Consider the following 16,745-nt stretch of genomic DNA (forward strand, 5'->3'; position numbering starts at 1 on the left):
TGAAGTGCGGGTCAAGCTAATGCTGAGTGTGGAATAAGGCATTGTTAGACTACATGTTTGTCTCTCCATTTCCCATGGGGAGGGAAAAGGTGAAACGGATCATCACTATATAAGCAATCAATCAACTTGAGTAAAGGTACAAAAACATAACCTCTTATTGACGTAAGCTGTTCTGCAAACACTAACTTGAGCGTTAGAGTGTCTTTTTCGTAGGTAAAACCCACCCTCCTCTTTTCCCTTTTTAAATTCACATTCAAAAAGCTAATACATGAACTATAAGAACCTTGTCAATAACCTGTAAAAGCATTTCTTTTTGTAAGAAATCCTGCTCCAACATAGATGATATTTCCTATACACTGTTTGGTGGGAGGAAAATGTTTGGAGCCATGGTATTTGACCAAAGAAGGGAGGCAAAAAAAAGACACCAAATTCCTCCTTCATGTACAAGTAGTACCATTTAACAATCATAAAACAAACACAAAATAGTGCAGTCAATTAGCCTAAGCTAACATCATGATCTTCCATGGATGTTTCACAAAAAAAAATTCGGACTATTTATGTTTCCAAAAACTGTGCCGCGCATATTCTTTCAAAAGTTCCCACTTTTTCTCCTCCTCGATGGTATGACTATCAAATTATTAGATAGATGGGTCAAAAACTCCATTCTTATTAACTACCACATGCACAAACAGATGTGGAGTTTTATCATAAAGGTCGTCTTGGTGATATTAAGGATGGAAACTCTCGTATATTAATTGTATATTATTGTCTATGACTGATGTGAAATCCTATTCTCCAACAATGATATGGTTTCTTTTACTTTGTAAAATTTGGTATGATATTTATGTGCATCAAATTGTGTTTTTTTGTTCAATCGTAAATTCGAATTTGAATCATCTTTGAATATTTGGAAGAGTAGTTTCATTAGAATCAATCAGAACTAGTTTGAATACAAATTGCTTGCACAAACAGGTAGGAATATTCCTATTGAGTTTGACATTAATTCATTTACGGTGGTGCTGTCTACACATATATTTTTACCTCTGACACATCTCTCTTAATTTTCGACCATCGGATTTGAATGAATTGCAGAAGATAATGGACAAAAATTAACAAGATGTGTAAGAAGTAAAAAGGAACGTGTGAATAGCACTACCTTGGTTTACTGTATATGTTGTTGGAACTTTGCCTATGTGGGTTTGGTAAGCATTCACATGTCCCATCAAACTGCATCATCTCATTCTATGGTCTTTACATCTTTTGGTCCTTCTCAAACATAGGGATCACCTAACCTAATCAACTATTCTTTAAAACCAATCAAAGACCGAGATTGATGTTGTTTGATGGGTTTGTTCACCAATTAGGTAATACGTACTCATTCTTTTGTGGCTGGCTTTTTGCAAAACTCACATGGCACATTCACCTTTGTTTCTTGTCCCTTTGGAGACATTGATGTCTACTTTATGAAATTTGAATATTTCTTATGGATGCATAATCTTCAAAAGAGTAATGTTCATTTGCAAACCTATTTTGTTAGATGAATAATCTTACCGCGGACAACTATAAATTAAAATTCACACATTACGACAAAAGAACATTGTTCAGCATGAAGATATTCAACTTTTTGTTTGGGCCAAGAAAATATTCAACAATTAATCATGCATATTTTACATTATTAGCTAATACCCAAATTGAATTTGGGGTGACAATCTCAAAATCTCACTCCTCTCCGGTTATTTGCCTTTTGCCAAAACGCAAGGATGATTAGGTCCTCCTCCGTCTGTGAAAACCCACATTTGTAATTAGATGCTATGATATTAGGGCGCATCTTTACATAAACAACCAAATGATAGTAAGTAGCTAGCTAGCTTACTGATTATATATAACAAGGTGAATTAGGAAATCGAGATCAGGGTCACAATTTTAAATTAAGCAGACTTTTGACCAACTCTTTAGAGATAATTTGGGAATTCTATATACGTGTAAAATGTATTTTTATTTATTTATTATGATTCTTTTTAAGACAAAGTCAAATGTACATGTGTGCTTTATTTAAAAGAAGTTTTAACAAAACACTCTCGATACTGTTCACTTTTAACTAAAAATCACATTTTTACCTTTAACTGACACTATTCACTATACCTTTAAAAAAAAGTTTTTCGTTAAAAAAGAAGTTTTTTTAGACTTTTCGTTAGTTTTCCTTTATTTATTTAAATACATGCCCTAATTTTTATATTATATTTAATATAGCAGTTAAAATAAATACAATCGAAGACTTGATCTTAGAACAATCTGATCTACCAATCACTCAGTTTTTTTATTCCAAACTGAAAATTGAATCATAATTTATATATTAGGCCAATGATTTTTATTTTTTTTTGGGTCAACAGTCAAATTTATATATATAATGCGGACTTTTAGTTTCTTTTCCTCTCACCTCACAAAAATTAGGCAGTTTAATTACTTCATGTTGATCGTAGATGACACTTTATTACAATGGTAAAAACAATTATATTTATACAGGCCCTTTAAAGGAAGGGATCTTCAATTTTTTTTAAAAAAATAAGGACACTCTCTTGACCATTAGATTTGGCTTTAATGAAATTATGTGATTGAGATTAAATCATAGGTCATATAATCTCAACCACAGAATTTCATAAAAGCCAAATCTAACAGTCAAGAAGATGTTCCTATTAAAAAAAAATGGAAATCCCTCCCCTTAAAGACTTTCTATATTCATATATTCTAGTGCAGGTTTAATTATCACCGATGTCTTTTCTTAACAATTAACAAGTTAACCCTACCATTTGTTATAAAAAATAAAAAAAAGTAAAAAATAAAAAAAAACTTCCATGGCATTCATTCATTCATGGCTTAATGATGACACGCAAGATTCTCATTACAGATTATCTCTAAAGGTGACAGGGGCACGTGTAAGTTTAACACATCCCGGCCCCTTATGCCAAAAATTATAGAAAATTTATGTCATGGTCAAGGATATATATGGTCATTGACCTAATATCGCCTAACTTCTCTGAAACCATGCAAACCACATATTACATATATGGCTTTACATGTGAAAGTTGGTTTAGTTCATAATGCTACATCTCACTTAGTAACATGAAATTTATATAAAATTTAATTGTTGTAAAGATGTATTAAATTTCTATATGCAAGATCTAATCGTTAATTTTTTGCATTATTCAATGATACATAATATGACTGAAAAATTGATGAAAATTTAGTATATATTGTTTGCTAATTCTCTAACTTTGGTAAAGTTTTTTTGGACCATAATACAATTTGGTTGTACTTATATACTTGTCTCTTTGCAGTCTATCGACTCTATCCATATGTCTATATTTATGCGTCTTCGTATATAAGCGAGAGGATTGTAGCAATCTAACATTAGCAATCACCCATGTTTGCTTAGAATCAAAGTTTGATTTTTTTTTTTTTGGGAAATGTTTCTAACATATTTGCCATAAAGAGCAACAGACTTCTAGAATCTGTATGGGACAAAAAGTACAACTCAACACGTTCATACCCGCAATTTGATAAAATTATAGCAGAATATTAGGGTTTGAATTGTTATATGTATTCTTCTTTCAAGGAGGCACTATATGTACGAATTACATAGTTGACTAGGATTATAAAGGAATCCCCAACAACAAAGAAATTATAATAAAAATTACAACAAGGAAATTCTTGACTCACACCTACACTCACTCTTAAGTTGGTGTATAGATATGTTTTAAACCAAACTTGTCAAGGTGAGTCATTAAAAACCTTTGTGTACACCGCATGTTAACACATCTGCAAACAGCATCTCTAATCTTACATATGGAATATCAACAATCTTGATTTCCAACTTCTCCTTGATAAAATGTCTATCCACTTCAACATTTTTGTTTGGTCATGTTGAACTGAATTATTGGCAATCTCCCAAGCCGCTTTATTATCACAATAAAGTTGCATAAGACCCTTCAGTTTATAATCAATTTTGGCGAGCAAAATTTGAATTCACAAAAGCTAAAAATACCATGAAACATCCCCTGAACTTAGCCTCTGCAGTAGACCGAGTTTTGCTTCTTGCTACGCCAAGTAACTAGATTCCACAAACAAAGTAAAAAAACAAAAAACACCCAAATGTCGAACACTAATCAATTATGTTACCAACCCTATCGGCATAAGTGTACCCTTTAACCTCCAAATGCCTAATCTTCAAGAAAATTAAACCTCTTCCAGGTAAAGACTTCAAGTAACTCAAAATCCTCATCACAGCCACCATATGATCTTCACAACATATGCAATATCACAATGAGTAAGAGACAAATAAACCAACCGACCAACCAACCTTTGTTATCTCCCTTTATCCATTGGAATTTGTCTGGAAATATAGCTAGATGATGATTCTGAAAAAATGGGAGTTTTTGCAGACTCACACGCTTAACATCCTAGTTTCGGAGATCAAATCTAGCAAATACTTACGTTGGGACAAATAAAATTGTAGTAGAATTGAGACAGGCAAGGGGGTTTTTGGGGAATTGAGACAGGCAAAAACTTGTTCTAAGACTAAGATAAATTTGTAGTAGAATATTAGGGTTTGGATTGGTGTATGTATTCTTCTCTCAATGAGGCAATATATATACAAACTACATAGTTCACTAGGGTTCCAAGGAAATCCCAACTAATAAGGAAATTACAATTGTTTATACCATATTTAGGGCCTCGTATTTAGACCTCGTATAAATACTTGAGGAACTTAAATGTAATTATGTAATAAAGGAATGGGCAAATATGTAATTAGGGGAGGAGCCCTTATTCTATAAAAGGGCCTCCTCACCCTCACAAACCCTAAGCCTCTCCTATCTAGAGCAAAGCTCTCACACTCTCTCCCTCACAAATATTCTCAGAGAAATATAATCAGTGTGGACGTAGCCCAAACCTTGAGGTGAACCATGATGCATCTTGTGTTATTTACATTTCTTGCAGTTTCACGGTCGGATTTACGTTGTTTCAAAACCTCCGGTTTTGTGCATCAATAACAATAAATGATTACAATCAAGGAAATACCTGACTCACGCCAACATAATCCACCAAGAAAATAATCCATTACTCTTTTTTTATTTGGGCATTGCTGGTTGAAAATTTTAAATCGCTTATAAAATATAAGGAAAATGTTAGGGAGACTATCTTTTCAATTTTTTTTTAAATCATATGATGTAACAATAAAGTAAGACTTCATAATTTAAAAAATTTTAAAAAGAAGGCCAACCGTCAACAACCACGTGATTTACAAAATGTAATTTAAAAATATGGTTTATCTAGCATTACCCAAAATATATCTAAAAAAAAAAACAAAACAATATCTGTTCAAAGTTCAACGCCTAGTATTAGTTCTGAGCCACGTTTTTCTTTACTTTTTGGACAAATATTTTCAATTTCTCAAATTTATTCTGACTTCTGCAACTCGTGTTGGCGAGAAGTCTTTTCTTATTCATCACCCAGATGTATTAATTCCCATGATTTATATATAGTCATCTAATTTCAAACTAAATAGAAACAAAGTTTCTATATTTGTTTGACATTGATATAACTTCAAGAACTTAATTATCAGCCATGGAAAAGCAAAGCTCTGTTTCCGTCGTTTTGTTTCTTCATGCAGCACTACTGATCTCAACTTGTTTTGGAAGCAAATCCTGGCCTTCAAAAAAACAAGTTGCCTTGTTCATCTTCGGAGACTCTTACTTAGATTCTGGCAACAACAACTACATCAACACTACAACTCTCGACCAAGCAAATTTCTGGCCATATGGAGAAACCTACTTCAAGTTCCCAACTGGAAGATTCTCCGACGGACGTTTGATGTCAGACTTTATTGGTAAGATTTACAAATCTTTTATAATGTCGTCCTTGGTTGTACATGTCCACTTTTGTTAGCTAGCTAGCTAACCCAATACAAAATTTTTTGTCTGCTTATACTTTATCGTGATCTAATCTAATTTGGATCTTATCCAATATACTATGCAGCTGAGTACGCTCACCTGCCATTTGTTCCACCCTTTCTTCAACCCGGATTTCGCCAATATTATGGTGGCGCGAATTTCGCATCTGCCGGAGCTGGAGCTCTGGTGGAGACTTTTCAAGGCGAGGTATGTATTCTTTACATTTGAGAGTGATATTATGATATGGCCAGCTATTAATACAATTTGGTATACATATTACTCTGCTGCGCTACATAATTAGGTGAGGAAATGAAACATATATCACTTGGTGACGTTCATGATGTTTCCCAATTATTTGGTAAGGTGAAGCACTAATGTTTAGCTTGTATTACATTGTTAAAAAAAAAAAAAAAACAAGAAAATCGAGAAAATTAGGTGTAATGGTTTTATATATTGCCTCATTATCTGACATAAATAGCGTAAAAAATCAATAGTAAAACAACACGTAATATTTAAATGTTGGTGAGTTATTAACCCATATCATATAAACCCTCAAGGTAGAAATTCTTGTGTGGGAACTTAGATTGGGGTTAAGTGTGAGAGAGAGGCTGGGAACACAGTAAGATAAGTGTAGGCCTCAAAATTTGGGGGTGGTGGGGGTAAGGGGGTGTTTTTTTAAGTTTTGGCTCATAGGGTACACGTGGTCTGATCTGCGTGCCTTAAAATGTCTCATGTAGGCCATAGTAGGACGCTTCATAAATAATAATTAAATGATTCTATTATTAATTTATTTTACCACAAGTATAATTTCTACGCATGAGATAACCATTGCATCTAGGTTTTTCTAAATATGGAAAACATTACATGAATGTTACATCTACTTGTCACTCACAAATTGCAGCTAAATAGTTATGGAACCTTCATATTCCGTCTTATTTCAGGTCATTAACCTTAAAACACAACTGAAGTATTACAAGAAGGTAGAGACCTGGTTCAGACACAAGTTAGGCGATGTTGAAGCCAAAGTGACACTTTCAAGAGGCGTCTACTTGTTCAACATTGGAACCAACGATTACATAAGCCCTTTCCTAACCAACTCTCCCATGTTAAAGTCCTACTCTCACTCACGATACGTCGAAATGGTTATCGGCAACTTGACGAGCGTCATCCAAGTATGCATTAAGCAATTTACAGAGTCTGAAATGTTATGTTTTGAAATTGTCGGTCAAAACCACACATTTTATATTCGACCTGACCCTACCTAATCAAACAAGTTTGAATTTTTTATATGGTTTGATTGGGTGTAAAATTGGCAGGAAATTTATTCAGGAGGGGGTAGGAAATTTGGGGTCATCAATTTGCTGGACTCGGGTTGTCTTCCGGGGGTCAGAATAATCAAGCCTGAAAATAATGGTAGCTGCTTAAAAGAGGTTTCGTCACTTGCCAAATTGCATAACAAAGCTCTCTCCAAACTTCTCATTCAACTTGGAAACCAGTTGGAGGGTTTCAAATATTCACTCTACGACTTGAACAGCAATCTTAGAAAGAGAATCAGGCATCCCTCTAAATATGGTACGTACTCAATGCACACAAGCAAATTAGTTGTCTTAATTCCGTGCTTAGGTAAACATTATGGCCGAACTGGCTAGCCCTTGTGCCTTACGCGCGAACCAACAAGCTCAACACAACACGTTGGGAACTTCTTATATATGGGGTTACTAAATGCACCCTATAATTTGATGAGTACACCCACTTCATATTTATGTGCAATTTTGTTCTGTTCCTAAAGAGGGCTGAAGCCACTGGGGTAGCCTAGTGAGGAGGGTGGGCAGGGTGATAGGTAGGAGTACGTTATGGTCAGGGTTTAAAACCGCCAATGTATCTAAAAAACATTAGTGACAGTCCAAATCTACACATAACGTCTAAGCACAAAAACATAATCATATTCCGTATCTTTTATGCAAATGTGTAATACATTACAAGTTACAAGTAGATATTGAATTGTGTAATTGTGTGTGATGAAATTAAGGTTTTAAGGAAGGGAAAACAGCATGTTGCGGAACAGGTCAGTTTAAAGGAGTATTTAGCTGTGGAGGGAAAAGAACAGTGAATAAGTTTGAGTTGTGTGAGGATCCAAATGAATATGTGTTTTGGGACTCTTTGCATCTCACTGAGAAGGTCTACAAGCAATTTGCTAATGAAATGTGGAGTGGCCGGCCATTGAACTCCAAGTCCACGACAGGTCTATACAGTCTCAAGGATCTCTTCCAAGACTTGTAAGTCTTTTGCATCAAATGTAACATGCAGCCCAAATTGGACACATTAACTATTAAGTTATGGTAAACATGTGCCTTAGAAACTTCAAATTTTCAATCTTTGGTTATACATGAAAAAAAAATTATTTTATGATTCCTCTACGCAATAATGTAAGTAAATGAATGATAAATTTACTTACGAAAAATGATAATGTAAGGTATGAGTCTCATTTTTAGAATTGAATAAAGAAGTCGGTCCCACGTTGAGTATATGTGTTTCATGAAGAAAGTTGAGGTTCCACCGTAAAACCAATTGGCAATATGGGGAGTAGCCCAACTTCTTATAAGTTCATACAAGGTCTCTCCTCTCATCAATGTGAGACTCATCTCAACACGCCCCCTCACGTGTGGCGAATTTTCAAGTCTAACACGTGAACAACACAACGGGATGACGTGGAGTACGTGTGGCCGTTTAGCTTCACACATGAGACAACCTGCTCTGATATCATGAAAAAAGCTGAATTTCCACCATAAAACCAATTGGCAATATGGGGAGTAGCCAAACCTCTTATAAGTCTATGTAAGATCCCTCTTCCCATCATTGTGAGACTTATCTCAACATTTCATTCTCAATGTTTAATGAGATATCCTAAAAAATATGTTTATCCCATACATGAACAATTTAGGTATCATTCTCCGATCAAACCATATAACTCATATTCCCAAAACTGTAAATAAACATGCCCAAAGATAAGACCAGGTCACAAAATTTTCAATTTGATGAAGAATGAATCAAGCGTTAATAATTTGACAACACTCATGTATCTTTTGGTACTTCGGTTAAGCAACGCAGGCGAACACCTAATAAGTCTTTGCTTCTGGAAGAACTATAATCGGAATGGTAAAGGCCTTTGCGGCGCCAAATTTTAGGTTATATCTGGTACACGTTTTTCGTTATGTAAAGTCTTTGTGTATGTATTCTTTCTTCCAAATCTTTGGATAACATGTTCACATCTTCACCACAGATAACCAAATTTAAATGTCCAGACGTGACACATTATCTATATACTAAGATCCGGTAGAAAAGCACTGTTCATGAGCAGTGTAATGGCTAAAATGCCCCTTTGTGTCTTCTTTGTTTCCCGCGGTTGGTACAGTGAAATGACGCTTTTGCCTGTGTTTGCCAAGCGTCGGTCATCGTTCAATCGTATCCTTATGCGTATGCGCGTTGTGTTTTGTAAAAAAGATGCTGGAAGCAAGCTTTAGTTGGTTTTGGTTTACATTATGCCAGGTGTTGTTTATCCCTTTCCATTTGAGAGAGAGGTCTAATGGTAGTGACAAAAGCTCACTTCTCAAAAAAGAGATAATAAATGCAAGTGGCAGAAATATATATATATATATATATATATATATATATGGAATTGCTTAAGGGGAGGGATCCCTATTTTAAAAAAAAAATGGGGATACGCTCCCTACCGTTGGATTTGACTTTAATGAAATCATGTGGTTGAGATTCTGTGGCCTGTGTTTTAATCTCAACCACACAATTTCATTAAAGTCAATCTAACGGTGGGGAGCGTGTCCCTATTTTTTTTGAAAAAATGGAGATCCCTCCCCTTAAGCTCTCTGATATATATATAGATGGCTGTGGTAGTAAATTAGTAATGACGGAATCTATATATTTATTTATATTTATATATTTAACGTTTTCTTTTCCTTATATATATATATATATATTGGTCAGGGCAGAAAAGATGGGAAAGTGATAGGTCACGATTGAATACTGTTCTTGAACAGTTTTTTTTTTTTTTTTTTTTTTTTTTTTTTTTTTTTCTGGGAAACTCAGTCGCCTTCCTGTTTAAAGCTTTTTTTATTTTTTTTTTGTACTTTCGGGTTTTTTTCCAAGTAATGAGGGAGAAGAAATTTATGCAAGATTTTGACCAGTTCCAATCAAGTTGTTGAAAAAAAAATTATCCCCAACTAGCTTAAAAACAGACCCTTCTTTCCAGAACAAGAACTAGGTAACTTTATTGTATTCTTATTTTTTCAGCAGTGTAAATCCATTCATATGCAAAACTTATTCCATATCTCTTAACATTCCTATTTTTTTTTCACCAATAACACAAACTTTGTTGTCTACAGCTGCTGCTCCAAGAAAAAAACATTTGGATATGTACTGAACAATATTCTCATCCATTGTACAAGTAAGAACAGTGCTCCTTCATATTTTTTGCATGTGAATAGCCCATCGTAACCTCAATTCCCCAATTTTTTTGTGTATATAAACAATCTCATGTTTTAAAATGTTTCATCTATAACTGGCAGTGTGAATGAAAACTAGGATATTTGCCAATGGGGAAGAGCAGGCTGACCACTTTTGTATGTAAATAGCAAGACATTTGATTATGTTGTTAAATTGTATAAATTTAGACATTGCTCTCGCTCTACAGTCTCCATTTTGATTTCTATGTGTTTAAATATGTGTGTGTTTGTGTTTACAGAATAATTTAAAGTTGAATTTTCGACCCGCAATAACGTGCGGGTAAAATCTTCTAGTATGTTTCTAAAAATCCATATGTCAAACTAATCATAATAAAAAATCATTTGAGATTTGTCAAAGAGTAGTTAATTAGATGATTGTGTCCGGCTATACACAGCCAATTTCATATAGAAAAAATAATAGTTGGATCCTTCCACCCAAAAAAAAAAAAAAATGCACATATCCCTTACAAAAAACGTATCTTCATGTTATAAGTTTTTCTTGATCTTCATTTGAAGATTAACCAACAAAAGATCTTTCAAATCAGAAACCATGTAGTCATCCAAATATATAGAACAAATGGATGATGTGAGTACCAAGTAAAATATTGTGATGAATTGTTCATTTATACACTTTATTTAAAGCAAATTACTATATTATACTTATTTGAAGTTCCCGACTGGAACCAAATATTGGAAGTTGACGTACTTATAGGTTTGAAGAATTTCAAAGAATGGAACCCTTTCTAAAATTAGTTCTCATAAAAAATGAACATATAAAATGAAAACAATGATGTTTATAATGTTCGAGATGAGAGACTGACGGGAAATGTTGTTTGCTTACGTACCTTTCCTTCTGGATTGTTTTAATTTGGAATTTTGATCGATTGTTTGATTTTTTCTAGAGACCAGGTCATTGGTTTTTATGCATAAATTGATAGGTCACTGATCAGCTGACCAAAACACATTAGGTCACGGTGAATTGCCCCCTATAAATCGCTATATAAATCATGTAAGTTGAACATTCGAATTATCTAGCAAACAAATTAATATGGCAAATTCAAGCTTCCATGTCTCTTGTGTCTTTGTTTTTTGTACATGCCTTGGCCTTCTCGTCACAGCACAAAGCCGCGGCCAATTTGTGTTTGAAAAACCTGTACCCGTTTTCTTCTTTGGGGATTCATTTTTTGATGCTGGAAATAATAACTACGTCAACACTACTTTTCGGGCAAATTACTGGCCATATGGTGAAACCTTCTTCAAGAACCCAACCGGAAGATTTTCTGATGGTCGACTAATTTCAGATTTTATTGGTAAGATATAAACTTTACAATTTTGTGAATATTTTCGTATAGAAACGTGAAATATTGTTAGTATATGTAATCAATAGTTTAAGTATATAAATCTATTTTGCTGTTACAGCTGAGTATGCAGAGTTGCCATTTATTCCACCGTATCTACAACCTGGAAATGATCAATTTACATATGGTGCAAACTTTGCATCTGCAGGAGCTGGTGCTTTGGTCGAAACAAGCCAAGGTTTGGTACGTATGTAACATCATTTTGCATATGAGTTCAATTGGGTTACTTCACTAATTTGGTTTTTATAATTATAAGCATATACTATACAAGAAAAGTCACGCACGTTTATCAGAGATATACTATAATGTAAATTACTGGCATATACTATACTGTAAATTAGGTCAACCATTGTTCACCACAATTTTTTTATACATTTGGGTTCCATGCACCTTGACCAGAGATATATAATATATATTTGGGGTGTGTGGAACCTTGACCAGAGATATATAATATATATTTGGGGTGTGCTATCCACACACTCCTTTTTACTTCTCACACATTCTTGTTAATTTATGTCCGTTGATCTTCTTCAATTCATCCGATCCGACGGCCGAAAACTAAAAAGATGTGGGAGAAGTAAAAAGGGGTGTGTGAATATCACACCCCTATATATTTATATACCAACCAATGTAATATAAGAAATGTAGTACATCATTATAAAACTGCTTATACTTGCTACCTACTCATGGCGGATAGGGATAAGTTCACCTCCTCATACAAACAAATCACTCTAAAGACTTGCCTATTATTAATCTGTTCAAATTAGGGATAAGTTCAAATTAATCTTACGAGCAGTAGTTGTTGACAAAGAAACACTTACGGCAACAACCCGTTGAATGCATGTAACTAGTCAACAACCAACAATAGCAAAGCCTTTTTCCATTAAGTATTGATTACAAGGTCTTCTGTTAGATCTAAATATTTTAAGTCTTTTCTTATAATCTCTTCCAAAGTCTTCTAAGGTCTTCCTCTACTCTTTCGGCCTTGAGCCTCTGTCCTGTAACCGCTTCTTCTAACTGGAGAGTCAGTAGGTCGTCGTTTCATATGTCCAAACCATCGTAACCGATTTCTCTCATATTTCCTTCAATTTCGATTACTCCTACTTTATCTCAGATATCCTCATTCCCAAAAAAATGTAACTAGTCAACAACCAATTTAGTATAAAGAAATGTTGCCAAGAACACATTTGATTTGGGCTCAAAGCCTCAAACATTGTAACTAACTTCTTTAAATTTACATATTTATCATCCTCCATTACTATAATCAAACACGTCCCTTAAGATTTTGACAAAAAAAAAAAAAAAAAAGTCCTTTAAGGTGCAACTAATTGATGTCTGAACCTTCCTCAGGTGATAGATCTTCATTCTCAACTTTCATATTTCAAGAGCGTTAGGAAGTCGTTGAACCGGACACTAGGGAATGAACAAACCAAGACCCTGCTATCAAGAGCTGTTTACTTGTTTAGCGTCGGAGGCAACGATTACACTTTCCCTTTCGAGAAAAACTCCAGTGTGCTCGGACCCCACCCTCACGAGGAATTTGTTGGCCTTGTGATAGGAAATATCACTGCAGTGATCAAAGTAAATTCCTAGCTAGTACGTACTTGAAAAACAAGAGATTTTCCCACTGATATATATGCCAAGTTTTCAGTAATATTAATGTCGATGTGTCAGGAAATATATAGAGAAGGAGGAAGGAATTTTGGGTTTCTTGGTCTTGATCCTCTTGCTTGTTTACCATATTCAAGAGCAGTTGTTGAGGGACAAAATGGTGGTGGCTGCTTTGACAAAATCACACCATACGTAAAACTACACAACAAATTACTTCCCAAACTCCTACAGAAGCTAGAGAGAGAATTCAAGGGATTCAGATTCTCACTTTCCCAAATCTATGAGTTTCTGACAGAAAGAATAAGTCACCCCTCTAAATATGGTATGTACATTTCCTCGATTTTCTTATGAGTAACTTTCTCTTGCACTACTAGAAATTTCAACTTTACTGATTTTTTTTATGAGTAATTGCCACGCTAATATATCTTTGTTGCTAGATTATGAATCTCGACCATACATTCTAGAGATGCTTTGATTACTTAATCTATGAGAAAGAACTAAGTGATGTTGTTTTTGTTTTGGGATGCTATTGTTTGGCAAAGGTTTTGAGGAAGGGAAAGTGGCATGCTGTGGAAGTGGTCCGTATCGAGGAATTTATAGCTGTGGAGGCAAGAGAGGAACCAAAGAGTATGACCTGTGTAAGAACGTCAGTGAATATGTCTACTTTGATTCTGGTCATCCAACTGAAAGGGTCTTTCAACAGATTGCCGACCAATTCTGGAATGGAACTCCCAACTCTACCGTGTCTTACAATTTGAAAACACTATTTGAAACTAAGTATTAAGTAAATCAAATATTCTAATTGGGTGTTAGAATATAAGGAAAACTAATGAAAAATGCTTGAAAACTTTGAGTTTTAACAATAAGTGTTGAGTAAACCAAAGTCTGTCATCAGTCCCTTGATTTAAGGAGTCCATTTCCTTGATTATTGTACAGTCATCTCAGATTGCTTTTCATCTACTTAGGAGTCTAACTCACGTAATAGCTTGTATAGGCCTTAATTTCAGGATCATGATTGATCCATGTATCTGTATAAGTCTCTCTTTGTACCATTACATTAAACTCAATTAATGAAAACAAGTTACATAGCAGGTTTTCACATGGTATCAGAGCACAGCCTCTTTGATAACTTGATAACCTAAAACCCTTGGCGTTCAAACACACCAAGAAGTTATAGCATTCCGCTCCTCGTCGACATGGCAACCGACTCTTCCAGCAAACACACCAAATACGAAGATCCCAGCGATCCTCTTTATCTTCATCACTCCGATCAGCCTGGAGCGATTCTCGTCACACATTCGTTGAATGATGAAAATTACTCCACTTGGAGCCGAGCCATGGCCATGGCCCTCAATGCCAAGAACAAGGAAGGATTCATCAATGGAACCATTAAAAAGCCTGAGTCGGCATCCACAATTGAATCCCAACAGTGGACTCGTTGCAATGACCTCATGAAATCCTGGCTGCTTAACTTTGTCTCGAAAGATATTAGAGCAAGTATCATCTACAACAATGTTGCAGCTGATATTTGGAATGAGTTGAAGGAACGTTTCTCTCACACAAACAGTGTACATCTTTTCCACATCGAACAAGAGATACATGGAAGTGTTCAAGGAAATTTGACCATTGGTGCATATTATACCAAACTAAAAAGCTTTTGGGATGAACGTGATGCCCTGTGTGCTCTCCCAACCTATGCATGTGGAGCTGCGAAAGAATTGATGTAGTTTCAGCAAAGTTAGAAAACCATGAAGTTTCTCATGGGTCTCAATGAATCCTACATTGCAGTTCGTGGGCAACTTTTACTTATGGATCCCCTCCCTGCTGTCAACAAAGCTTTCTCACTCATTATTCAAGATGAGAAGAAGAGAACAATTTCAACACATGCTCTTGGAAGGTCTTCAGTCACCGATGCCATAACTTTCGCCATGCGGGACAACATGCGAAACTCTGGTAGGAATTTTTCTCCTAGAAATCCCCATCTAAAATGTGATTGTTGTGATGCAACCGAACACACTTCAGATACCTATCGTGCACATCTCAAGTGCGACTACTGTAATTGGAGAGGTCATATCATTGATCAATGCCGCAAACTAAAAAAGACAAAGGACAACAACGATAGGGGAGATTATCAAGATCGCAAGGGTTCCAACTCTAAGGCTAATCATGTTGACATCAAGCCAATGCCTCCAACAACATCTCATTCGTCCTACAGCCTCACTTCCGAGCAATATCATAACCTGCTTGCACTCCTTGATAAGAGCCAATCCAACTCCACAGCTAATCATGTCGGTACCACCTCTACTATGAATGATTTCTCAGGTAGAGTTTTTTGTGCTTCTGCTCTCAATAAGGAAAAGAACTGGATTTTTGATACCGGTGCCACATACCACATGGTCTGCTCACCAAGTTTAATGACAAGCGTTCCATTATACAATCGACAAGTGCACCTACCCAATCATGCACTTGCCGATGTCACACATATTGGCACAGTTCATCTCTCGAATGATCTCGTCCTTCACAACGTGCTTTGTGTTCCATCATTTAAACTGAATTTAATTTCTGTCAGCAAAGCCACTAAATACCTCATCTTGCTTTCTCATCTTCACTGATAAAATGTGTCTACTTCAAGGCCAACGATTGGGGAAGATGATTGGGACGGAAACTGAACGAGAAAGACCCTACTATCTTGATAATGTGACAAAAACCAGGTGTAATTCAACATCAGTTGTTGCTCATTCTTCTTCTCAGCTTTGGCATCAACGCCTTGGCCATCTTTCCAACAAAACCTTACGGGCTATCTCTCCTTGCATTAAAAATTTGAATTTTTGCAGCATTGATGATTGTTTAATCTGTCCATTAGCCAAACAAACACGTGCTCCTTACGAGTTATCTCTCATTGCATTAAAAATTTGAATTTTTGCAGCATTGAATTTTTTATGACACAATTTTTTTTTTCAAATAAGGGAATTCTATGTCAAACAAGTTGTGTCTCTACTCCCCAACAAAGCAGGGTAGCAGAACGCAAACACCACCACTTACTCAATGTTGCTAGAGCCTTACTTTTTCAATCTCATCTTCCCAAGAAATTTTGGGGTGATGCAATCCTCATTGCCACTTATCTCATAAATAGGACTCCAACTCCTCTTCTTTATGGCAAATCACCCTATGAAATACTTTATCACAAACAACCAGCTTATGCACATTTGCGAGTGTTTGGTTGTTTATGTTTCCCTTCCACACACCACCATCGTCCTACCAAATTTGATGCAAGAGCCACACGTTTTCTTTTTCTTGGCTATCCATATGGC

The 16,745-nt window shown here is 35.4% G+C and overlaps 3 protein-coding genes across 5 annotated transcripts; all 3 read left to right on the forward strand.

The window, feature by feature from the left end:
• Nucleotides 1-5,344: 5,344 nt before the first annotated feature.
• LOC103443636 (GDSL esterase/lipase 5-like) lies at nt 5,345-8,473 on the forward strand. The gene is made up of 5 exons (XM_008382524.4): nt 5,345-5,884; nt 6,034-6,155; nt 6,890-7,120; nt 7,265-7,520; nt 7,978-8,473. The coding sequence occupies exons 1-5, from the start codon at nt 5,623-5,625 to the stop codon at nt 8,226-8,228; spliced, it is 1,122 nt and encodes a 373-aa protein (XP_008380746.3). The 5' UTR covers nt 5,345-5,622; the 3' UTR covers nt 8,229-8,473.
• Nucleotides 8,474-10,279: 1,806 nt separating this feature from the next.
• On the forward strand, nt 10,280-14,535 carry LOC103443700 (GDSL esterase/lipase 2-like). 3 transcript variants are annotated; one of them, XM_070805437.1, is made up of 7 exons: nt 10,280-10,407; nt 10,529-10,582; nt 11,368-11,775; nt 11,972-12,006; nt 13,174-13,404; nt 13,498-13,756; nt 13,977-14,535. In XM_070805437.1, exons 3-7 carry the CDS (start codon nt 11,514-11,516, stop codon nt 14,216-14,218), a joined length of 1,029 nt encoding a protein of 342 aa, XP_070661538.1. In that variant the 5' UTR covers nt 10,280-10,407; nt 10,529-10,582; nt 11,368-11,513; the 3' UTR covers nt 14,219-14,535. The 3 variants fall into 3 exon arrangements, with proteins under 3 accessions (XP_070661538.1, XP_070661537.1, XP_008380811.3); XM_070805436.1 differs by having other exon boundaries at nt 10,290-10,407; nt 11,885-12,006; XM_008382589.4 differs by lacking the exons at nt 10,280-10,407; nt 10,529-10,582 and having other exon boundaries at nt 11,269-11,775; nt 11,885-12,006.
• Nucleotides 14,536-14,630: 95 nt separating this feature from the next.
• LOC139187785 (uncharacterized) lies at nt 14,631-15,161 on the forward strand. The gene has a single exon (XM_070804379.1). The coding sequence runs from the start codon at nt 14,631-14,633 to the stop codon at nt 15,159-15,161; it is 531 nt and encodes a 176-aa protein (XP_070660480.1).
• The last annotated feature ends 1,584 nt before the right edge of the window (nt 15,162-16,745 follow it).

Source organism: Malus domestica, chromosome 09 (assembly GCF_042453785.1).
Source record: "Malus domestica chromosome 09, GDT2T_hap1".
In the NCBI taxonomy this organism is placed as follows: Eukaryota; Viridiplantae; Streptophyta; class Magnoliopsida; order Rosales; family Rosaceae; genus Malus; species Malus domestica.

Bases quoted from the DNA above. Each gene is read 5' to 3' on its own strand.
- LOC103443636 (XM_008382524.4), top strand. From the start codon at position 5,623: ATGGAAAAGCAAAGCTCTGTTTCCGTCGTTTTGTTTCTTCATGCAGCA. The intron at 5,885-6,033 runs GTAAGATTTACA...TATACTATGCAG, and splicing joins TTTGATGTCAGACTTTATTG to CTGAGTACGCTCACCTGCCA. The intron at 6,156-6,889 runs GTATGTATTCTT...GTCTTATTTCAG, and splicing joins TGGAGACTTTTCAAGGCGAG to GTCATTAACCTTAAAACACA.
- LOC103443700 (XM_070805436.1), top strand. From the start codon at position 11,514: ATGGCAAATTCAAGCTTCCATGTCTCTTGTGTCTTTGTTTTTTGTACA. The intron at 13,405-13,497 runs GTAAATTCCTAG...TCGATGTGTCAG, and splicing joins ATATCACTGCAGTGATCAAA to GAAATATATAGAGAAGGAGG. The intron at 13,757-13,976 runs GTATGTACATTT...TGTTTGGCAAAG, and splicing joins AAGTCACCCCTCTAAATATG to GTTTTGAGGAAGGGAAAGTG.
- LOC139187785 (XM_070804379.1), top strand. From the start codon at position 14,631: ATGGCAACCGACTCTTCCAGCAAACACACCAAATACGAAGATCCCAGC.